Source organism: Nomascus leucogenys, chromosome 16 (assembly GCF_006542625.1).
Source record: "Nomascus leucogenys isolate Asia chromosome 16, Asia_NLE_v1, whole genome shotgun sequence".
Classification (NCBI taxonomy): Eukaryota; Metazoa; Chordata; class Mammalia; order Primates; family Hylobatidae; genus Nomascus; species Nomascus leucogenys.
The window spans coordinates 15,211,398-15,237,116 of NC_044396.1; the positions used below are offsets into that span (position 1 = coordinate 15,211,398).

General features: G+C 32.6%; 1 protein-coding gene across 6 annotated transcripts in view; it reads left to right on the forward strand.

The window, feature by feature from the left end:
* TRIQK (triple QxxK/R motif containing) overlaps nucleotides 1–25,719 on the forward strand; it is an 87,560-nt gene that overhangs the window by 32,692 nt on the left and 29,149 nt on the right. For 3 of the 6 annotated variants that reach the window (XM_004090743.3, XM_030795180.1, XM_030795177.1), the window contains one exon: nucleotides 16,559–16,640. In XM_004090743.3, the coding sequence (XP_004090791.2) occupies nucleotides 16,580–16,640 (61 nt within the window). In that variant the 5' untranslated portion in view covers nucleotides 16,559–16,579. The remainder of the gene's footprint in view (nucleotides 1–16,558; nucleotides 16,641–25,719) is intronic. The other 3 variants (XM_030795179.1, XM_030795178.1, XM_030795181.1) reach the window with 1 other exon arrangement.

Genomic DNA, 25,719 nt, shown 5'->3' on the forward strand with positions numbered 1-25,719 from the left:
CATATGTCTGTAAGGTGTAAAATAAGGTGATAGATCTCTGTGGGGTATTTAATATTTGATATTACCATTATCACCAAGTTGGTCTATATGAGCACAGGTTATTCTGTAGATTTAATTCAAATTGGTTCTTATTCTTTGTTTCAAAGGTGACTCACAAATTTTAGAAATATTAGGTATTAATTGTTTTATAAAATATTATACAAAAAATTAAACATGAAAACTTTACATTGATAGTAATGTCTGACAGGTTTCCTAATGTTAGATAGGAAAGCTACAAATATAAATGTGGAAAGGGCAAAGTAGAATGAGAGCTGTGTGATGTTGGATTGGAAATTGGAAGTACTGAGCTCATACCAATACATATATTTCCTAGCTCTCTCTACTTAGGAGGCCTGTGAACAGTATCAGTTTATTAGAAATGAGCATATCTTGTCCCCAGATCTTGCTTTCTAAAAAACATTCTCTACTAAAGCGGAACTGGGCCCCTTAGAGAAATGGCAGGTTCTAGTGCAGGAGCAGAGAAAACACATGCTAAACCGTAAATATCTTGTGTGTCAGAAAATAAAGAGGTTCTTAAAAAAGGATGGTGATATGCCAAAAGGACACAAACCATCTTGAAGGAACTTTCACTAGCTAAATCCAGGACAATTTGGGAATCAAAATTTTAAAAATGATATGCGTTAATTCTAACTAATTGAATAAAAAAACTATGAGTACATACTGCTATAAACACATATATGAATAAATAAATGGAGAGAAGGAAATGCTTTTTAATAAAGTAGGATACTAACTAATAAATACGGAAGAAATGAGGAAATTATAAAATCATCACATGGCACCTGTCAGAGTATAATTAATTCAACCAAGAAACATCAATAAATGCTAACCAAGTAGTTGCAAATTTGATGAATAGGATATTCACATAGTTTCAAAGCACCTCCACACCAAATACTTATTAATTACAAAGGGGAAAAGACTAAATTCTCTCTCAGTGGAGAAATTAGGCAGGTGCCACCTTAATCAAGTGATCCAAGTTAACACCGTCAGAAGAGGATAGCATGCAATGAGAACACTGTATTGGTCAGTTTAATTAAAACAAACAAGGTAGAAAACAGGAGAAACTTGCTAGTTAAAGGAAAAATGAGAAATTCACATTGATTATGCTTTGTTAGAATGATGCTAGATGCATGATTGAAGAAGTTAGGGGTAGGTATATAGGCCCTTGGAATATATTTGAGGGAATGAGTTACCCAAGGAGGGCATAATATATAAAGTGAATGAATTATGGGGAACATGGGAATACAAACGCCATCGTTTCATAGGCAGCTAGAGGAAGAATGCTAATGAAAGAAGTAAAGAAGAAATTGAAATGTAGGAGAATCAGGAAAGTGCTGACTTAGAAGCCTACGGCTTGAAGTTTGACAACAGAGTATTCAGTAGTGCCACGTGCCACAGGATGATTTATTTTGTAAATAAGGACAGTTTATCTCAGCATAACCTATTATTGTGATATTCTCGTATCTGTTTCAGGTATTGCCTAAAATATTAATTGGTTTTCTGAAATGCAGTATTTTAAAAGAAGACTTGCCATTCTTTCCTCGTACTGCAACACCTTATGGGTGATAAAACTAACTGAGCTATGGTGTATGGTAAACTGTCCTTGTGTACTTCACAGTTGGGGCAAGGGCTGTCCTGGATGGTCCTGGTTTAAATTTATCTTGATGTAATGAATGGGGCCCTCTTTCACTCTCAAGAGTGTTCTGGCTTGGATGGTAAGTTATATGGTCATCCTATTACAGGTCTCTGATGACAGGATATTCCTTTATCACAAGCTGGGGAAAGTGATAAGCATGTCTCTTAGCCAGTTCTTGATATCTTTTATTCATTAACCAAAATGCTTATTTCGTTCTGTTATAATCCATTTTAATTAGCTTTCCAATAATCTAGGCCTCTATTTCCCAAACTTTACATGAAACAGAGGCTTCATGGGATGATAATGTGCACTGTTTGAGAAATCGGGCAAATAACATTGGGTAATGTGACTTATGTAAGCCCCCTCTTAGATTGACAAGAGCACATGTAGAGACTCAGAAAAGTTTTTCAGTAGATTTCCAAAACTTGTTAATAGTAGTTTTATCCTAAAACTAGCAAATTTTGGGAACTTGATTCACATTTTGTTTCTATGTAAAATGCATATAAATTAAGAAAAATAAAAATTTTAACATTGGATAAAACAAATTTGGTTATTAGTAGTGATTTTGATAAGATTTAAAGTGTATCAGAACATTTCATTTACACTGAACACAGATCTATTACTCAGAAATTCTTAGTCAAATGCAATTAACATTTGGGCTAAACATAAAGGCAGTGTCTTTTTTGCTAGTAAGTTTTTGTTTCAGAAAAAATTATTGAAAATCCTGAATCATAAGAATTCACTAATACTCCATTAGAGCCAAGAAAAGGCAGTTCATATAGAGGAATTATGATACAAGAAATTACATCCATTTAGTCAGGAATTACAGAGATAAAAGTAGATGCCATCTGAGATGTTTACGTCTAGAGCTTATTGTTTTCCTTCATTGTTTAGCCCAGTTTTTGGTACCAGCTGGATGAAATAAAGTTTTTTATTCATGTGATAATTCAAACAATCTTGAGTTTTATTTAATTTTCTTAAAATAATCCAATTTAGAGGGATTGTAAGCATTGAAAACTCAAGGTTTGTGATTTTTATTTGCAATCGGATAGTCCAGATCACAACCCCATTTTCAATTACTCTTTGTCTCATCAGGAAAAGCAGTCTGAAGGTTTGTTGGGTAATAGTCAAGTGGAAATGAAACTGCCCTTTGTGAACCTCAAAATCCCTGAAGCTAATGGTACCCTTACTTCTTCTCATACCTTTTGTCTGATTAAGCTCTTAGCGTGCAGTGGTACAAGCTGCCTGCCTTACTGGCTTTACATCAGAATTGTAGATGTTTGTTCTTTTTACATGTTTGGATATGTGTCTCTTCTTGTATCAGCACTTTGTAATCCTGAAAACAGGGTCTGCAGTTTCATTTGTTTGGTACCATATTATTGTAATCTTTTTTTTTTTTTTGGAGACCTAGTCTCACTCTGTTGCCTAGGCTGGAGCGCAGTGGCTCAATTCCGGCTCACTGCAACTCCACCTCCCGGGTTCAAGCAATTCTCCTGCCTCAGCCTCCTGAGTAACTGGAATTACAAGCTTGCACCACCATGCCCAGTTAATTTTTTGTATATTTAGTAGAGACGTGGGTGGGGAGGTGTTTCACCATGTTAGCCAGGCTGATGTCAAATTCCTGACCTCTGGTGACCCACTTGCCTTGGCCTCCCAAAGTGCTGGGATTACAGGCATAAGCCACCGTGCTGGGCCTATTGTAATCTTTTTAAAATTTATTTATTTATTTATTTTTATTTTTTATTATACTTTAAGTTCTAGGATACATGTGCACAACTTTTAGAAAGCTTTTAAAACTTTTAGAAAGAACAGTTTACATAAAAAAAAATCTTTATTTAAAGGATAGTGCAATTTACGCGATTAATTACTTCTTAGTTTGACTACTAAAAGTTACATTATAGACCAATCCTAGCTTAACTAACCTATCTTCTTTTACAAATATAATCCAGAAGATTAACTCAAGTACATTTCCCATACTGTTGAAGTCAAACCCTGGTGAATCATAACAATCATTTTCCTACTTGAAAAAATTGCTATTTAATAGAAGTTATCTCCCTCATGTGGCCTTTCAGATTTGAAGTGCCTATCCCTTTTATACTTGTGAAAAGTTTGGAATTTAAAAATATAATTCCATGGGACCCAGCTAATGCAGCACACCCCTCCCCCAATAATGAGCATTGTTGATGATGCTTACAAGGCAGCTTTTTGTCTATTCCGGGCAGTATAAATTTAATGTGTTGTTTTCAAGTGTGTCATGTGTCCAGATGCCACAACAATCTGTGCATCAAAAAAGCATTAAAATAAAAGTAAGTAAAATATTTGTGGGTATTTTTTGGTGGGGGCTGGGTTATTTGGGACACAATTATGTTTAGATTAATTAATTCTATTAGGTTTTGGGAGAAACAAGTGCTTTGTTTTCTTATTTCTTGTTTTAAACATTTTGTAATGTAGATTTCTAATGCTCCTCCACCCTCGTCAGCCACCCCATACCTACTTCTAGATTACCTGTTTTTGTTAATGACATTACCATCTGTCTAATGCAATATTTGCCAAGTATGGTCCACTAGCCACCTGAATTTGAAAACTGGCAGTGAGTAAGTGCATATTCAAAATGCTGCTTCCTTGGCCACTCCCCAACATTATTGACTGGGTATTTTTGAAGGGTGAGGCCTGGACTTTGTGTTTTAGCTAACTATCACTAAAATTGAAAAACATTATCATCTTCAGTTTTTCCTCTGCCTCATTGCCCCCATCCAAGCTGTTGCTATATTCTAAAAAGTAAAACACCAACTAGAACTTCCTTTCTACTTGTTGCATTGATTTATCACTTAGTAGATTACTTTTGGAACTTAGCTGGATTTTTTTTTTTCTAGCCTATTTAGTTAACTTCAAACCTCCTAGTCTTTCTAATCTTATTAAAAAGTATCTGATTTGATTACCTCACTGCACTAAATCCTTTTATGGTTTCCTATTGAATTCAGAAAAAGTCTAAAGTTTCAGGGGATCGTTAGAAACGTCCACAATTTGATTATGCCACACCAACCAGGACTTGCTGGTCCACCAGAGAGGCTGAAGGGCTTCACAGTCCCTGCTCAGGCCTCCCATCTTCTTCCAGCTGTGTTTCTCAAATGCTACTGTGCAAAAGAATTGCCTGTGACCTTGTTAAAAAGATCATCAATGGTTCTCAAACTTTAATGGTGACAGCAATCACACGGGAAATTTAAAAACAAAACAAAACTGGAGATCCATATACTTTAGCCCCTAAGATTCTGATTGAGTAGGACTGTGATGGGGCCCAGGAATATGCATTTTCATGAGTATCCCAGACAACTCTAATGGTGATTATGGACCATACTTTGACAAATGTTGATCTGGACCCTCCAGTTTCTCCCAATAAATAGGTGGTACTAACTAGACTCTTGAGATCTGAGGCTTTCTTCTGTGGTGCTGAATTCTAGCCAGCTGACCTTTCCTGGAGGGATTAGAACTCCTCCATTTACCAAGGCTACAACTGACTCCTGAAGAGGCCTGAGTACTCATTGCAGTTTTGAGATAAGGGTAGTTCAAGATACTACACATTCCTGTTAACTTTTCTCACTGCCCTACCTGGCCCATTTGGTTATAGGTCCTCCACTAAATACTTATGCCCATATTATTCTGTATTATCTTTGGTTTTTCATGGACTAATCTCCTGCTATTCCTTTCCCTCTCTTTTTTTATATTTCCCTTGAACCCAGTTAATCCCAAACGCTTTATTAATTTTACTTCTTGACGTTAATTGGAACTTGATTCTTCTTATAAACACCACTTTCCTGAAGCCATCTTAAATGGAAACTATTCTTCCATTGTTCACGTACCTGTGGATCAAGAGGTTGATTTTTATCATTTTATTTTTTTATCGCCACTTCCAGAACATTTACATTTCCTGCATATAAAAGCAAACGAGACAAATCAAACAAGAAGCCCAGCTCCTTGGTGATTCATTCCATTTGACTGTAGTGTCCTCTACCTCTCTTTCTTGCTGTTTATCTATGGACATCCAGGTCCCTTCTCAGTCTTTCTAACTCTGAGTCTTTCTTTGCTTCCTCACCCAAATCCTGCTACCATCCTGGGTACCCTCATTATTCACATGTATGACGTGTGCATTATCCTGGTCTTTCAGTTCCTTAACGTATCTGCCATAATGTTTTCCTACCACTTCAGTCCTTCCAGACCAAAACTTACTCCATCTCAATAATAATATTAATCACCTCACACTCACACTGACTAGTGACCTTTAATAACCTTTCTTCTCTAGTCAAATAACTAATTTTTCACTCCTAGTATTTGGTTTTTGGTTATTTTTTTACTCCGAAATTTTGTTATTTGGTTATTTTTTACTTTCAGATTTGGTTATTTACCTTTATTAAGTCCAAAGATTGTTCCACTTTCTGCTTAACTCTAAACCACTACTGTCTTCACTTCCTTTTCTACCTTTAGATGCCATAGAACATCAAGTCACCCACTTTTTGTGGTATCCTAAAGTTTTCTGTCATGCCTATCTGGGAAAACTTAAATTCTGCTTACTCTAGTAGACCACCCTTCCCTATGTCAGCACTAAGTAGCTAAGCACTCAGAAAGAAAAATATTATTTGCAATCAGATAGTCCAGTGCTATAATAGATTCATGGTTACAATTTTTTTTGGTCTCTTAGTGTTGCCCATAATCCTGTTTTCATTTTTTATTTTTATATTTTTTAGAGATGGGGCCTCAACTCTGTTGCCCAAGCTGGAGTGCAGTGGCATGATCAGAGCTCACTGCAGTCTTGAACTCCTGGGCTCAAGAGATCTTCCCACTTCAGCTTCCAGAGTAGCTGGTATTACAGGCACAACTGACTGCACCCAGTTAATCCTGTTTTCTTTAGACAACTCTTTCCATTCCTCCACAGCATTAATTCCAGCTCTGCACTTGCAAACCTCCAAACTTCCCACCTTTCCTTTCTCTCATGAGGAGATAATCTTGCCTTCTACTTCATAGTGAAAACAGAGCTACTGCATAGATATCCCTCTACTTTTGGTTACCAGACCTCAAGTCTTATGTGTAATTTTGCCCGTTATTTTCTCTTTTTCTTGTTAAAGTGACTCACGGACTTAGTGTGCTATGATTATTACTTGAAATGAATACTGGATTCTATGCTTTCTTCTCTATTTGGAAACCTCACTCATTGTTACTTTTTTTTTTCTGTATTTTCACCCTCTCGCTTTCTGGTTGTTCCTGCCAATTTTTATTTAGACCAACTCAAATTTTCATCTTTAATCAGAAACAAGCCCTAAAGAGTAAAAACAAAGCATAACAAAAAAAAATCTCTTCCTCAACCTCAGTTCCTTTCTACTTACTATGCTATCTGTCTCCTTCCTTGTATTTATTTTATAATGGATTGGTCTGTAATTTTCATTTCTGCTTTCTCACCTGACATTTATTCTTTAGCCCGTAGGAAGTATTTTTTTTCAAGTATTTTCAAGGGAGTAGAGGTCACCATTGTCAAGTGATGCTGCGAGAATAAATAACACTGATGAATGACCATTTAAGTACAGAGACATCATTGTTTCTTTTTCCCTGCATAATATTGTTGAGATTTATCTCCATTGCCTATGTTCAGTATTTTTTTTTTTTTTTGCTGGGTAGTATTACACTGTATGAATAAACCACAGTTTATCAACTCTTCTGTTGATCAATATTGGGGCTGCTTCCAACTCAGCTCTGCATAAAGTGGACCTAATAGACATCTACAATTTTTTTTTTTTTTTTTTTTTTTTTTTTTTTTTGTGACAGAATCTTGCTCTGTTCCCCAGGCTGGAGTGCAGTGGCGCAATCTTGGCTCACTGCAAGCTCTGCCTCCCGGGTTCACGCCATTCTCCTGCCTCAGCCTCCCTAGTAGCTGGGACTACAGGCACCCGCCACCATGCCCCTAATTTTCAACTATTACGAACAAAGCCGCCATGACCTTTTTTGTAGAAAGTATTTTTGTAACCATATACATTTATCTTTCTTACATAAATATCTAGGAATAGAAGTGCAAAAATTGCTGGTAGTTAACTTTGTAGAAACTGTCAATTTTATAAAGAAGTTGTACCAGAAATTTCAGTTGCTCCACATTCTCTTCAATATTTTGTATATGAAATATTTTTTATTTGAACCATTCTAGTAGATATGTGGTAGAATCTCAGTTCTAATTTTAATTTGCTCTTTGCTGATTACTACTGGTATTAAGAACTTTTTCATGTGCTTGTCATTTATATATCTTATTTGCTGAAGTTTCTAGTTCCTGTTCAAGTTTTTGACCCCTTTTTAAATTATTAGGTTGTATACCTTATATTATTAAATAGTTTTTTAATGCATTCTGGATTCAAATTATTTTGTCAGATACATATGTTATGAATACTATCTATCTGTAATAACCTATTTTCTTATTGGTGTATTTTGATAAGCAAATATTAATTTTGATGTAATCCAGTTCATCCTTTTTTTCTCTTTTATGAAATACCCTACTATGCTTTCTTCAATAACTATTTGCCTCTACAAAGTCATGAATATGATATTTTTCCCTAGTAACTTTGTTGTCTTAGCTACTTTGTTCAGTTGTATGATCTATCTTCAATTAATTTTTGTGTATGATATGAGATAGGGGTTAAATATTTTTGGCTGTTTGTTTTGTTTTTCTTAAGGAAATGTATTTGTTCTCACACTATTTCCTAATACTGTGTTTTAGTTCCATAGTTTGGCTGGAAGGTGAGTCCCAACTACTAAGATTTCTTTTCTGGAAATCTTTTAAACTTTTTAGGTTTACACAGATTAAGTGTCCTGTACTTACTTTTCATATAAATTTTCACATCAATGTTGGCAAGTGATCAGGATTTTTAGAAATCATCTTTTCACATATTTCAGTTTTTAGATACTTTTTCTGCAGCTATAAAGGAAATTAGTTTGTCAAAGTGTAGGTGAACTGGGCACTTTGATCTCTGAAAACTTTAGAATAACAACTGTTTGGCTCTCCGGTTTTATACAGTAAGAATTTGTTCCTCAACGTAATAACTTGTCTCAATGACAATGTGATAATACTATTAATATGAGTAATACATATAATTGAAATAATTAATATGACTTATAATATTGAAATAATTAATATTACTTATAATACTTCATTTTAATATTATAATTGTGTATACCTTGTCCACTTCACACTTGATAGTCTTTCAAAAGACCTTTTTTTTTTTTCATTTCATTAAGTGTGGAGAACTATCTCTGAAGCTCCGAATCATGAATGATGCCTCTTAGGCAAGATCTGAATGATTACTCAGAGATAACTCTTGTGTGCAATATTACAATATATAGGTTTCACAAGTGGGGATGTATTGAAAGGACATTTAAAGCAAATTGCAGAACATAGTAAATTCCTGGAAACATGAATGAGCTTGTCAAAGTCAAGGAACTAAAAGCTGAATTTCCTAGTGCGCTGGAACATGAGAAAGGAACACATGACAAATTCAGATCATTAATGGTTCTTAATATTAAGGATTTTTGCTTTATCGAGGAAATGTGTCATCATTTCAATGACTTAAATATGTTAAGTGAATGAACAACTTTAAATTTGTAATACTCTGGAAATGGTTAATGTGCAATAAGATCGGGGACAAATATCTTCTCTGTTTATTATATCCTCAGCATCTAGCATTAGGTTGTATTTTCATGATCGGTTCTCAACTTTGATCCAGCCATAACCAAATGCCTTTTCTGCCTAACTATAGTTTCATGTTTAATGAAGAGTTTTCTTAGTATTTCTTTTAGCCTTAAAAACTAAGGTAATTATTTTTTCTGTGGACATGGGTTGAACTTTTTTTAATAACCTGTGTTTTGATATGTATTTAAATGTCACAGTCTGGATTTAATGCTTTTTCTGGAAGCAGAGACATATGTGAAGGCTTCAGATTTCTTATTTCTTTACTTGTTCTTTCTGGATTTCATAAAAAAGGTATAAATGAGCAATAAAATAACTTGGTCGGAAGGTGATTGAATATAATACTACCTTTGTTTGTTTTTAAAGGTCATGTATTATGCTTTAAAATACAGTTGACAAAATTGCTCTGGAAAATTCAGGTTAAGAAAGCATACTAAAAACAAAAATGCTACGTTTAATCTTCAAAGTCCTAATAAGTGTAAAGTTTAGATAAAAATTATCTGAATTATTTTAATATCCAATTTAGGTATTAAATAAAATCAGCATTTTTCTTCTTTAAATATGTGGTATCAAGTTTCAAGAATGTTGGAAACTTCTGTGATGATTTAATCTGAAATCATTCCTACAGCAAAATTCATAAATAATAAATATTATCTTATTAATCCATATTTCAGTTTAGCTAGGTCTCAGAGCAAGTTAGTTCCTCAGGGAATGCAATGTTCTTTACAAAAGAAGGTGATGAGACATAATCTCCAAGGAATTAAATTGTGAAAACAATCTTGGTATTGTACATGCTAATATAAGTCTGTTATTCCCTTTCCGCATCTATCACAACACATTTTAAATTGTGGCTGATCTTGTATGCAAATAGCTGTCTTATTAGAAATTGCGGCTGTATGTGCTAATGTCTCCCTGGATTTCTTGGGAGTTTGCTATCTAACCATCAAAGCAATAAAAATGAATGATGATTACTGCAAGGCTTTGAAGAACAAAGAAAAGTCAGAACATTTTAAAGGTTCTACATGTCTGAGTCATTGACAGTTTGCACCATACAGATGAATAGGTATCTCTTTAGGTCATTTAAAACAGCCTCAATGTGTTTATTAGTAAGGCAAAATGCTTTCTATTTTTTGTGTGTTTCTTGCAGCTAATAAAATGTAAGTAATTTATGTAAGAATGTGTTCTATAAGCATTTTTTGTTTTATCATTTGGTAAAACGTTATTTTACTTACTGTATAGAATATAATAATTTCAAAGACAATGAGAAAGTTTAAATTTTGAAATTTTGATTAAATATTACCAAACCACTAAAAATAGCTAGAACAGAAATTTTAAACCAGTTTTTCTCTAATGTATCTTGGTTGAAATTCTTTTGAAGCTTTTATATTCAGTGATTATTATACATATAAAATGTCTGTTCATAGAGCATAGGCCCCTCTAAAAATTTAGATTCTTTAGATTTTTCCCTGGCATAATTTTTAATGTAAAGTATATTAACATATAAGTAAAATTCAGCTGGGTTGGTGAAAATATATTTTTGATAAACCTCTTACTTTTTTATTTTCTGTAGGTAGTGAATGAATAAAGTATTGACCTCTGAAGTGTTATCTCTGCTGGGATGTTGGTTTAAATGACCAGAAAGGAATTGGGAGAAGCATAATGAGTAACCATTTTGGCAGATAGCCTCAGTGATTTGCTTTAAAAAAAAATTAAGCATAGTCTGTAAAGGCAAAGAACAAAACTAAATTGAAAAGGGAATAGTATCTTGAGTGTTTATTCATTTAATCCAACTTCTCTCCTAAAATGGAGTGGTATCTTCCCTAGCCACACACAATTAAGATTAAAATAACTTGATTCCTATTTACAATTAATAAATGCAAAATACTATGCAAATAGGATTGCTATATGAATAAATTATAATATATCTATTGACAATTTTTATAGTGCGGTGCTTGTCTTGACAGAATTATTTTTAATGTTTTGAATTATAAGAAGTAAGACTATAGAATTAGGCGCTGTCTTGGTTTTATTGCCAGAATTTTAAAATGTTTTTAGATGTAATAACTACATGGTTTATTAGAGATGAAAATTTAACTTATTTGACTTTGTCATAATTTGAATATTCCTAGATATTGCAATAATACCATAAATATGAAGATTATTATGATTAGAAAAATAGGTTTTTAGCTGAACTTATAACTTTATTACATATGGATAAAACTTATTAAGTTGGAGATGGCTTTCACTGTATTGGGTGGGATCATTGTTAACTATCTGTGTGACTGTATGTAGATAAACAATACAATTTTGTCTTGACAGATTTCAAATGTGTTCAGTGTTTCAGAACCTTAATAAAGCTCTTTAGAAAAATTACAGTTTGATAATTGCATCAGTTTATATGGAAACATCTATACTTGTTTGTTTTAGTTTCAGTGATGACAACTATTGTAACAAATGAATGCAAAAAATGTATAGTACTGCAAATGCTGCAAATTTATTTTTTCTTATCACAGCAATATGAAACAGAAAAACAAGTTGGTTGGATAGCTGTCCTCCATGCAGTCATTCATGATCCAGGCTGTCATCATCTTCATCACATCATGTTCAGAGTTACCCTGGAGGTCATCTCCATTTTACCAGATAAATGAGTATGCAAGGAAAGTTTTTATAGGTCAGTTCTAGAAGTAGGAAACATTAATTTACTCACATTCTGTTGGTTGAAAATAAGTGATGTGCCCACAACTGACATCAAAGGAGGCCGGGAGATTAGTCAAGTGTACCCAGAGGAAAAAAAAAAGAGAACATGTATTTTAGTGAGTAGTCAACAGTTTTTTTAATAATTTTTCTTTCTGGCATGGAAATAACTATGCACATTATCTTTTTCTGTCTCCCCAGTAGAGAGAACCTAAACATCTAGCATTTATTGCTTCTAACTCCAAGCCAAGGATCTCAAGCTAACACACAGTCCTCTTTCAATTTGCCTGTGACATTTTTCTACTCCTCCCCAGCATCACAAAACCCCTAAGAGATAATTGGTAAGCAGTGGATAACTGCGTTATACCTGCAATAATCATTCCCATTTATAAAGTGAAGAATGGAAAACAGCCACAGGAGTCATTGGTCCATTGTGATGATAAAACCTCTGCTCACGAGACCACTGAGAAGATCCACTGTACTGAAGTAGAAGTTTCAGTTTGTGGTCTTTTTGTCCATTCTTCATGGCTCTCCCCTCTAGATGGTTCTTCCTTTCTAGTTATGTGTGAAGTAGATGTTATAAACTCTATAGAGTTTGCCTTCCTTGGGTACTGCTGTATACTGGTTTAAATGTAGAGGCCCAAAAGTTGGCTTTCATTCAAAGACTTTTTTAGATTATGTTTCTGGTTTCTTAGTAAATATAGTTCCCTCACATTTTAGTAACCTTCTTACCATTTCTACTTAGTTGCATGTGCCAACAAACACAGTGCAATTTCTTTCCTAGACCTAATTCTCATGTCCACTTTCTTTCTGTGCTTTAGAACTCCTAGGCTTCTCTTTTTCTACCCAATAGTGTCTACTTTGAAGTAATCTGAAATGATAGGCTCAGGTGAGACAGTGAAAACCCCTAATCTGCTCTTTGTCTCTCTCTCTCTCTTTTTTCTTTTTTTTCAAGCTGATAAGTTTTAATGGGTCTTTGTTCTTCAAAGCCTGTTTTCGTTTTTTTCCTGTTGGTTCTCAGAAGAAGTTGGCTTTTCCAACATTTTTAGCCCCAAATTACTGGACTTTCTATTCTCTATATTTTTGTTTGTGACATGACCAGTTCTTGTCTGACTTTATCTTCATCTTGTAATGCCTTACTAGAAGGAATGAGGAACAACTTACAGACACCAGTTTGAAGAATACTTACAACTGCAACACTCATGTTCTATAACTAATGACATACTGTAATTGAGACTAGGAGATATAGTCTGTGCTAGGAAGAAAAGAAGAATATGAATGTGGTAATCAGGTTGTACTCTCTTGCCACAATATTTAAATTCAATAAAAATCTTAAAACTTATAGAGCAGAAATAAATTTTAATTGTGACAAAAAATACAAAAAATCAACAAAACAAAAAGTTGTTTTTTGAAAAGATAAGTAGAATTAACAAATCTTTGCTTGCCCAAGGAAAAAAAGGAGAAAACTCAAATAAAATGGGAAACAAAAAAGAAACATTATAACTGATACCACAGAAGCGCAAAAGATCATTAGTGACTACTAAGAACAACTATATACCAACAAATTGCAAAATCTAGAAGAAAAGAATACATTCCTGGGCATATAAAACCTACCAAGATTAAACATGACAAGACAGAATGGTTGACCAGACCAAAAATGAATCATGAGCTTGAAGCAGTAATAAAAAATCTTCCACCAAAGAAAAGCCCAGGACTTGATAGATTCATTGCTGACTTCTACCGAACAGTTAAAGAAGAACTAATGCCGTTTCTATTCAAACTATACCAAAATATTGAAGAGGAGGGAATACTGCCAAACTCATTTTACGAGGCTGGCATTACTCTGATACCAAAACTAGACAGGAACACAGTAAAAAAGGAATACTACAAGATAATATCCCTGATGAACATAGATGTAAAAATCTCAACAAAACACTACAAACAAAATTCAGCAACACGTTCTAAAGATAATGCATCATGATCAAGTTGGATCACTCCAGTGATGCAGGGATGGTTCAGCATACACATATCAATAAACATGATGTATCACAACAACAGAATCAAGGATAAACACCATACGATTATTTCAGTAGATGCTGAAAAAGTATTCAACAAAATTTAACATTCCTTCATGATAAAATTAATCTTGTTAAAATTTCTCTGCTACCCAAAGTGATCTGCTGATTTAATGCAATCTCTATCAAAATACCAATGACATTCTCCACAAAAATCCTAAAGAACAATCCTAAAATTCACATGGAGCCCCAGAAGATCCCAAATAGCTAAAGCAGTTCTGAGCAAAAAGAACAAAGCCAGAGAATCACACTATCTGATTTCAAATTATACTACAAATTTATAGTAACGAAACAATTGGCTACTGGCATAAAAACAGACACATAGATCAATAGAATAGAACAGAGAACCCAGAACTAAATCCACAAACTTAGAGTCTACTCATTTTTTATAAAAGTACCATGAAGTTACAATGTGGGAAAGGATTGTCTAATAAATGATCCTGGGAAAACTGGTTTCTATATGCAGAAGAATGAAAGTAGATTCTTTATCTTTCACCATATACAAAAATCAACTCGAAACGGGTTAAAGACTTAAATGTAAGACATAAAACTATGAAATGACTAGAAAAAAACATTGGGAAAACACTACAGGACATTGGTCCGGCAAAAATTTTTGGGGGTAAGATCTCAAAAGCCCAGGCAACAAAATCAAAAATAGACACATAGGATTACATCAAGCTAGAAAGCTTCTTCACAGCAAAGAAAACAATCAACAAAGGGAAGAGACAACTTACAAAATATGAGAAAGTATTTGCAAAATATTCATCCGACAAAGGATTAATACCCAGAATATATAAGGAGCTCAAACAACTCAACAGCAAAACACAATTCAATTAAAAATCGGCAAAAGATCTGAATAGACATTTCTCAAAAGAAGATACAAATGGCCAACAGGTATATGAAAAACATTCTCAACATCACTAATCAATAGGGAAATCCAAACTGAAAGCACAGTGAGATATCATCTCATCCTAGTTACAGTGGCTACTATCAGAAAGACAAAAAATAACAAGTGTTGGTGGGGATGTGGAGAAAAAAGGGAATGGTCATACACTGTGGGTGAAAATGTAAATTGGTACACCATTATGGAAAACAATATGGAGGTTCCTCAATAAACTAAAAATAGAACTACCATATGATCCAGATATCCTACTCCTGGGTATATATCCAAAAGAAAGGAAATCAGTATATGGAAGACATACCTGAACTCTCACGTTCATTGCAGCATTATTCACAATAACCAAGATATGGAATCAACCTTAGCATCCATCAGTAGATGAATGGATAGCAAAAATGTTGTCTCTATACACAATGGAATATTATTCAGCCTTAAAAATGAAACTCTGCCATTTGCAGCAACATGGATGGAACTGAAGGTCATTATGTTAAGAGAAATAAGCCAGGCACAGAAAGACAAATATTGCTTGTTCTCACTCATTTGTGAGAGCTGAAAAAGTGGATCTCATGGAGGTAGAGAGTAGAATAATGGCTACCAGAGCCAGGGATGGGAAGTGGGTAGAAGGGTAGAGAAGTTGGTTAAAGGATACAAAAATGCAGTTAGATAGAAGGAATAATTTCTAGTATTCAATAGTACAGTAGGAAAATTATGATTAACAATAATTTATTATATATTTCTAAATACTTAGAAGATTTGTTTTGCTCCCAACACAAAGAACTTGTAAATGAGGTGATGGATATCCCAATTATTCTGAACTGGCCATTACTCATTGTATACAGGTATCAAAATATTACATATATCCACCCAAAGTAGGTACAAGTATTGTATATCAATATAAATAGGCTGATTAAATCGAATAGTGCATATAATGTAATAAGCATGAAAATATTAATAAATGGTAGTAGTTTTTATTGTTTACATTAAGAGGGACAGAACTAGAACTGAAATTCATCTGCTTTGTATGTATATGTCATGCTTTTTAAAATAAAATACAAAATACTTGAGATTCAAACTTTAGCCTTACTTTTAATGTAACATAGTAAGTATATATCCAAACTATATATACTTGGAAATAAACATGTTGCCAAAAGCATGCCAAAAGCCCCAACCTAGCTAAGTAAATACTACATGATTTTCATATTTACAGATAATGTTATTTAACAATATGGTTTAATGGAACACTGATAGTACTTGATAAGATGAATGTTATCAAAAACAAATGATTGAGAAATTTAATTACCAGCAATTGTATCATTGATAACTTATTTAAAAGAATTTTGTTTTCTTTATGAATATTTAATGGAAATAAGTCAAAAGTATTTGTACCCATTGCTTTAAAAATGAATTTTATAGAATAAACTATTTCTGGATTTTATAGATACTCCTTTTTAAAAAAATTTTCATTATAATTGTTTTCTTTTCAGCAGGCATTTTGGAGATCAAAGATGGGTAGAAAAGATGCTTCTACTATAAAACTTCCTGTTGATCAGTACAGAAAACAAATTGGTAAGCAATGAACTATCTTTGATACACTCCTATTAATTAAGATAAAAACACAATTATGTATATTAAGAAAATAAATTTTCTCTAATGCATATGATACACAGAAATATATGAGTGAAAAAGGACTTTATAGAGTTTTATGGAAGCAAAATTAAATGCAGTCCTGCTTACCAGTAAAGATATGAACTTCGTGTACTTACAATTTTTCAGTGCTCTTATAATTTTAATTAATTTAGTAAAACAAAAAATAAATATTATTCTTTAGACTCAATGCTTTTATATAATCAGCATTTTTGATTTTATAATCCATTTAATCATTCCTTTGTATACATATTATAACTTTTAATTCTGTTGACTCTTATTGGCAATAATTTGATAACTTCTAAATTCTCCTGTAAAATATGCTAAATAAAGTAGAATAAATGTTCTTTTATATGGAAACCTGAGTTCAGAAAAAAAGAAAGAGAATTCTCCAGGGGTCATATGTGAAAGAAGGATTAAGGAAGACTCGAAATAAGGATGTGTAGATGGAATAGAGACTCCCAAATATACTTGGACCTTCAAAGAGATACTACCCTAGTAGAACTGTGGACTAGAAAAGCTCACTTAGCACAGGAAGATAACAGGAAGCTTATCTACTTTAAATTAAGCTCTAGGTGCAGGATTTTCTTTTCAAAGATACATGGAGTATTTCTAAAAAATTACCTACCTACATACTAAGTCACAAAGAAAGTATCCCAAGTTATAAAGAATCAATATCCTATAACTGCATTTTTAAATCAAATGTAGTAAATTAGAAATTAGTTAGAAGCAAAAAGGTAACTTCCCCTTCTTCACCCAACCCTCTCCTTTAGTGCACTTTTTTTCCATCTCTACCATTGCTTTGGAAATACAAAATAAATTAACAAAAATAACACTTCTAAATAACTAAAGGATAAACAAAGAAGTTACATTAGAAGTCAGAAAACAAATATAAATAATTGATACCAAAATATAGTATATATCTATTTCATAAATAAGACACAAAAAGTATGCTCTATAAGGCAAAATATATTTCTGAAAAACAAAAGACATGCAAACAAAGTAAAAAATATTTAGAATACATATAGCCAATCAAGAATTTTTATAGTACAGGCCGGGCGCAGTGACTTACGCCAGTAATCCCAGCACTTTGGGAGGCTGAGGCAGGTGGATTACAAGGTCAGGAGATCGAGACCATCCTGGCTAACATGGTGAAACCTTGTCTCTACTAAAAATAAAAAAATAAAAATAAAAAAATTGGCCGGGCGTCGTGGCGGGCGCCTGTAGTCCCAGCTACTTGGGAGGCTGAGCCAGGAGAATGGCGTGAACCCGGGAGGCAGAGCTTGCAGTGAGCAGAGATCGTGCTACTGCACTACAGCCTGGGTGACAGAGTGGGACTCCATCTCAAAAAAAAAAAAAGAACATTTATACTACATATTTAAGGTGTACAACATGACGTTTTGCTATACACACACATATACACATACACACACACAGTAAATGATTACTACAGTCAAACCAATTAAAATATGCATCATCTCACATAGTACCTTTTCAGTGTGTGGTAAGAGTCCTAAAATCTACTCTCAGCAAATATCCAGTGTACAATACAATATTATTAACTGTAGTTCTCATGTGGTATATTAGATCTATAGTTTATTCATCCTACATAATTGCAACTTTATACCCTTGACCTACATCTCTGCATTTCCCCTTCCCTCCAACTCTGGTAACACCATTCCACTCTCTTTTTCTGCATATTTGACACCTGTTTTTTAAGATTGAAAAGATAAGAGAGATCATGCAGTATTTTTCTTTCTTTGTCTGGCCTACTTCACTTAGCATAATGTCCTCCATTTTCATCCATGTTTTCCCAAATGGCAGGACCTCCTTTTTAAAGGGTGAAATATATTTTTATATATGTATAAAATAATTTCTTGATCCCGTCATCTGTCTGTGGACACTTAGGTTATTTCCATATCTTGGCTATTGTGAATAATGCTGCAGTGAACGTGGTAACTCTAAAATGTGGAGATTTTATTTTCTTTGGGTATATACCTAGGAGAGAGATTGCTGGGCCATATAGTAGTTATATTTTTAATTTTAGAGGAACCGCCATACTATTTTTTTCCATTTCTACTAAGAATATACAAGGATTTTCTCTTTTCTATATCCTCACTAACATTTATTATGTTTTGTTTTGTTTTTAACATAGTCATCCTAACAGGTGTGAGACATTATCTTATTGTGGTTGGATTAGCACTTCTCTGATAATTAGGGAGGTTGAGGACTTTTCCATGTACCTGTTTGTCATTTTCTCCATTTTCTTTGGTGAAATGTCTATTCAGATCTTTTGACCATTTTCTAGTCAGCTATGTTCAATCAAGTTGTCTTTTTTACTATTGTAAAATATAAGTTCCTTATATAATTTGATTTAACTGTTTCTCAAATACATGGTGTACAAATATTTTCTCCCATTTTATAGATTACCTTTTTATTTTGTTCATTGCTCCTTATGCCATGCAGAAGATTTTTAGTTTAATTTAGTCTCACTTGTTTGTTTTTGCTTCAGTTGCCTGTTCTTTAGTGTTACATCCAAGAAATCATTGCCAAGACCAATGTCAAGAAATAAAAATGAATTAAAGGCAAATATAAGACATAAAACTACTAGAAAAAAAGAAGGGGGACATTCATTCTATATCTAATTTATTGAGAATTTTTATCAAGAAATGGTGCGGAATTTTATTTTTTATTATACCTTAAGTTCTAGGATACATGTGCAGAACATGCAGGTTTGGTGGTTTGCTGCACCCATCAACCCGTCATCTATATTAGGTATTTCTCCTAATGCTATCCTTTCCCTTACACCCCACCCCCTGACAGACCCTCTTGTGTGATGTTCCCCTCTCTGTGCCCATATGTTCATGTTCAACCCCCACTTATGCATGAGAACATGCGGTGTTTGGTTTTCTGTTCCTGTGTTAGTTTGCTGAGAATGATGGTTTCCAGCTTCATCCATGTCCCTTCAAAGGACATAAACTCATTCTTTCTTATGGCTGCATAGTATTCCATGGTGTATGTGTGCCACATTTTCATTATGCAGTCTATCATTGATAGGCATTGGGGTTGGTTCCAAGTCTTTGCTATTTTGAATAGTGCTTCAGTAAACATAAGTGTGGATGTGTCTTTATAGTAGAATGATTTATAATCCTTTGGGTATATACTCAGTAATGGAATTGCTTGGTCAAATGATATTTCTGGTTCTAGATCCTTGAGGAATCACCACAATGTCTTCTACAATGGTTGAACTAATTGGCACTCCCACCAACAGTGTAAAAGCATTCCTATTTCTCCACATCCTCTCCAGCATCTGTTGTTTCCTGACTTTTTAATGATTGCCATTCTAATTGGCATGAGATGGTGTCTCACTGTGGCTTTGATTTGCATTTCTCTAATGACCAGTAAGGCTGAGCTTTTTTTCATATGTTTGTTGGCCACATAAATGTCTTCTTTTGAGAAGTGTCTGTTCATATCCTTTGCCCACTTTTTGATGGGGTTGTTTTTTTCTCGTATATTTGTTTAAGTTCCTGGTGAACTTTTTGTTAAATGCTTCTTCTCCATTTGTTGAGATCATCATGTGATTTGTATTCTTCATTCTGTTAATGTACTTTATCATATGTTGAACCATCCTTATAGCCCAGGGATAAATCCTACTTGGTCATTGTATATGATCTCTTTTATGTGCTGTTGAATTTTGTTTGCTAATATTTTCTTGAGGATTTTTGTTTTATGTTCATAAGAGAATAGTGGCCAGTAGTTTTCTTTTGTTGTGGTGTCTTTGGCATTCAAATCAAGGTAACGCTGGCTAGCTTTATAAAATGAGTTTGAAGGTGTTCCCTCTTTTTCCATATTTTGGGAGACTTTCAGAAGGATTTTTTTTGATGTTTCATAGAATTGAAGTCATCTAGTACTGGGCTTTTCTTTATTGGGAAGTTTCTGACTATTGATTCAGTCTCATTTGTTACTAGTTTTCAGGCTTTCTATTTCTTCTTGATTCATTCTTGCTTGGTTGCATATTTTTAGGAACTTACCCATTTCTTCTAGTTTATTCAATTTGTTGGTGTACAATTGTTTCTAAATGCCCCTTATGATCTTTTTCATTTCTGTGGCATCAGTTGTAATGTCTGCTATTTTGTGTGTGATGAGTTTCATTGATTTTTTCCACATGGTTTTGCTATTCTCTATCTCATTTATTTCTGCCAGAATCTTTACTATTTTGCTTTTTCCTGGCAACTTTGTGCTTAGGGTTGTTCTTTTTCTAATTTTTTGAGGTATCAAGTTAGGTTGTTTGAGATATTTCTTTTTAAATGTAGTTGTTTATTGTTAATAAACTTTTTCCTCAGTACTACCTTTGCTGCATCCCATTAATTTTGTTATGTTGTGTTTTCATTTTCATTCCTTTCAAAACATTTTCTTATTTTTCATTTGATTTCTTTTACTGAATGCGTGTATTTGTGAATTTCCCATTTTCCTTTTGTTATTGATTTCTAGTTTTATTCTATTGTGCTCATAAAAGATACTTGGAATGATTTCAGTCTTCTTAAATTTGTTAAAACTTACTTTGTGACCTAGCATGTGATTTTTCCTGGAGAATGTTAATGTACACTTGAGAAGAATATGTATGTTGTTACTTTTGTTTGGAATGTTCTGTATATATTTGTTAAGTCCATTTGTTCTGTAGTATTGTTTAAATCTGTTTTTTTCTTGAGTTTTTTGTCTCAATAATCTATCCATTTTTGCCTACTATTATGGTATTGCTTTCTATTTCTTCAGTTCCATGGTTGTTTTATGTATTTAGATTCTTTGATGTTGGGTGCATATATATATATGTCTACACACACATATACATATATATGTACACTCATATATACATATATACTTGTGTATGTAGATATGTATATATACATATATACTTGTGTATGTAGATATGTATATATACATATATACTTGTGTATGTAGATATGTATATATACATATATACTTGTGTATGTAGATATGTATATATACATATATACTTGTGTATGTAGATATGTATATATACATATATACTTGTGTATGTAGATATGTATATATACATATATACTTGTGTATGTAGATATGTATATATACATATATACTTGTGTATGTAGATATGTATATATACATATACATGTATGTACATATATACACATGTATATATGCATATATGTATATTTATTTATGTACACACATGCATATATTGTATTTTTAAATTTATAATCGTTATATCTTCCTGTTAAGTTAATTCATTTATCATTATGTAATGACCTTCTTCATCTCTTGTAACAGTTTTTGGTTTAAATTCTACTTAGTCAGGTATAGGCATAGCTACTCCTGCTGTTTTTGGGTTACTATTTGCATGGAATATCTTTTCCCATCTCTTTACTTTCGGCCTGTGTGTGTCATTAAATCTAAAGCTAGTCTTTAATAGACAGCATATAACTGAACCTTTTTTTATCCATTGAGGCACTCTATATCTTTTGATTGGTCAGTTCAATATATTTACACTTAGAGTAATTTTTGATAGTAAGGGCTTTTTGTTGTCATTTTTTGCTAATTGTTTCCTGTCTGTTTTGTATTTCTTTTGTTCCTCTCTTCCTCGCTTGGTATCGTCTTTGCAATTTGATAATTTTTGTTGTGGTATACTTTGATTCTTTCTATTTGTCTCTTCTGAATCTAATATTAGTTTTTTTGTTTATCTTTTCTGTATCTATTATTAGTTTTTTTTCTTTGTGGTTATCATGAGGCTTCCATAAAACATAACAGTCTATTTTAAGCTGATAATAGCTTAACTTTAATAACATTCAAAAGCTCCACTCTTACTTTTTCTCAAATTGATTTTTAGCCTTGTTTCTTGCACCGACAATGTTTTGTGTGTGATATCGGTTTTTGATATTAGTATTTCCTTTCTGAATTAGTATGCAGTCAATTTTGTTAGCATTCCCTGTGCTTGAAAGGAATAGGTATTCTCTAACATTAGGATTCAGTACTACTTATATTAATTATAGTTTTCAATTCTATTGTGTACTTTTTATATATTTTAGCTGTCATTTTGTGAAAAATGAGAATTAAAATACCCTAAGACTACAGTTTTCAATTCTTGTAATGCTATCAGTTTTTGCTTTATATATTTGAAGCTATGTTTTCATTGCTTGGCATTTGTAAATTGGTATATATTTATGATGATTTCCCCTTTTCTATTATATAATGACCTTTTTATTTATAAAGTTCTTATGAAGTTTCTGTTTAGACTTCTTTTTGTTTTATATTAATATTGGTAAAATACTTTTTGTTATTTTGTTAAGTGTTCTGGTATTTTTCTTATCCCTTTATTTTAATCTATAAATTAATGATATAACTGATTTTTTAATATAGCTGGAGAATCTTTGTTTTCAAGCAAGCAAATTTAATTCTATATAATTTACTATGAATTAAAAATCTTGATATATTTTCACATTTTTATTTATGTTTTTCATTTGTAGTGATTTTTCCTTTGCTAATCTCCGCTCTAACCTTTTTTCTTGAAACTTTTGACTATGTTTTCTTTTTCATTCTTCAAATTTTCAACATTTTCCATTCCTTTTTTTCTTTTCTTTCCTTGTTTTGGGAAAGGGAGAGGAGATTCTCAAGTTTTCATAGTTGACTTAATAAAGTATATTAATATCCTTATTTAACCCAGACAATAGGATTTTTAAACTTCTAAATGTGATTACTTTCTCCTATCTTTCACATTTTTTTTAATTGTACTTACTAGAATTTAAATATTCTTGAAGACAGAAGCTCCATCTAATTTTTGTTGGCATCTCTAATGATGTTCACAGAAGGTACTTAATAAATATTTAAATAATCAATAAAGCAACTGTCCTAATTCTTAGGTGATTACAATTTTATATACCCTTTGTTTAACCTTACCTGTTTACATTAATTTGAGTATTTTATCATTTTTCTTGAAATAGTATGTTTAACTAAATTGAATACTTACTGAAATATGTTGTTGTTTAATTTTTCTTAATTTTGAGTTTTAGGTTCCCTGTTATTCTTTTTGTTGTTTGTCTTTCTTTTACTTCTCTACATCTCCATGGGTACCTTGGATACAACCACTTCTTAAATGTTTGTGGACTTTTTTGTGCACTAATTGCAAACTCCAAAGTTGATATTATTTATAACATCTCTATTTAACTATAATTCCCCTCCATGTATAACTTTTTGCTTGGTTAGCATTTTAATATGAATTTTCTTGGAAATTAATTTATATTTTATGAGCAACTTGGTTTATCTTTAGCAGCTCTAAGCTTAGTGCTTGTTTCTTAGTACTTAATGTGGTGTTAAATGATGATGTGTTTTCTGTAATGGTAATGTATGACAAGCTGTTATGTCCAAGCATTGAAAAATTATCATTGGTTTGAATTGTTTCTATAACAAAATTAAAATGAAAATTTTGCACGAGATTTTTATTTTCAATGATGAATTTACCAGCCTGCTCTCTATATTCTGGATATCTCCAAATAATTCTGAGAAAAGTTTTACTTTTTGCATAGTTTACTTTTGTAGATAATACTTGCTTTTTTTCTTTAAGGAAATTGTTATCCTTTGCACGATTTATTAAATGTAAAGGTACATTATGCTGATGGTAATCTACTGGATTATTTCTGGCTTTCTAGTTATTTTCATTTTATCAGTTTGATTGGTTAATTTTTTACCTAGTTATTTTCCTGTGAGCATTTGTAATTTTATTCAAACTGAAGGTGTTAAAATGCAGGCCATTTGTTTACTGACATAGTTACTAGAGTTTTTTTTAACAAGATTCCATCTGAAAGACTATTGACCCCTAGTTTTGTAATTAGTCTTCTTTAGATATTTGTAGTTTGTAATATGATAACTAAAAATTGTGTTCATATGGCAGTTGCGAATTTACTTTATATGACAAATTGTGTTACTTTTATATGTAACTTAGGTAATACAAGAAAAGTAAGATTCCAGGTAGTGTACTGCTTTTTGACAAAGGGAGGAGGGATTCGAAGCATTTGATGAGATTTATTCTAAAAATGTTGAAGGAAATATAAATTCTTTATTGTCAATTACCAAATATTATTTGCCAGTATTTTTGGCATGCTGTAAATAACTCATCTTCCAATAATTCATTTGAGTAATTAAATTTAGATTGCAAATTTTTCTTTTCAAATATTTTGACTCTTATCTCTCCGCTTTTCTATTGTATCTTAATTGGTGTGGTCTATATAAATGGACAATAAATTATATATCTTTGTTATAGAGATCAGACAGTGAATAGAACTTGGTATTCATCCCAGACAGAATTATGATTGAATGTATTTGCAAGATTAAAGCACTGAATTTACTTTTTCTAATTAAAGGCAATTAAAGATTTCTAGACACAAATAAAAGACAATGAATTGAGGAATAAGTGCAGGAGCAAGTCCATTTGCAGGTGAAAAGATGTGCCTTTGAAGCAGAACCAGCTGTATTTTCATTGAAAGAATAACAGTTTAGGAAGCTTTTCTGCATGTGCTTGCTTGATAGCATAATGTACTCATAAGCAGCTTATGCAGTATTCAGAAAATAACAGTGCATTAATTTTTAAAGCAGCAAAGGCAGAGGAAGAGCAGTACTGCCACATGATGATAATGAGTGTGGCTAGTGTAAAGTCGACTGTTGAGAAAGAAAGAAACAGTGAGCTTCTAGAAAATGAACATTTATAAAACAATAACCAGATATTCACGTGATAATGAGCTTGAGCAGCAATATCAACAAAGGGCAAAGATGTAGTCTTGTTTCTGGGCAAGGGTAAGGAATTGAACAGCAAAAAGCCAAAAGCAGTAAAGTAATCTATTTTTTTTTTTATTTAAACTAAGGAAGCTCCTATGAAAAACCATGTCACAGTTAAAATGATTGCTTTAAATATGAAATAATTTCTGGCATAGATAACTTTTTAGAACATATAAATGACTGTATCCATCCCTAAAAT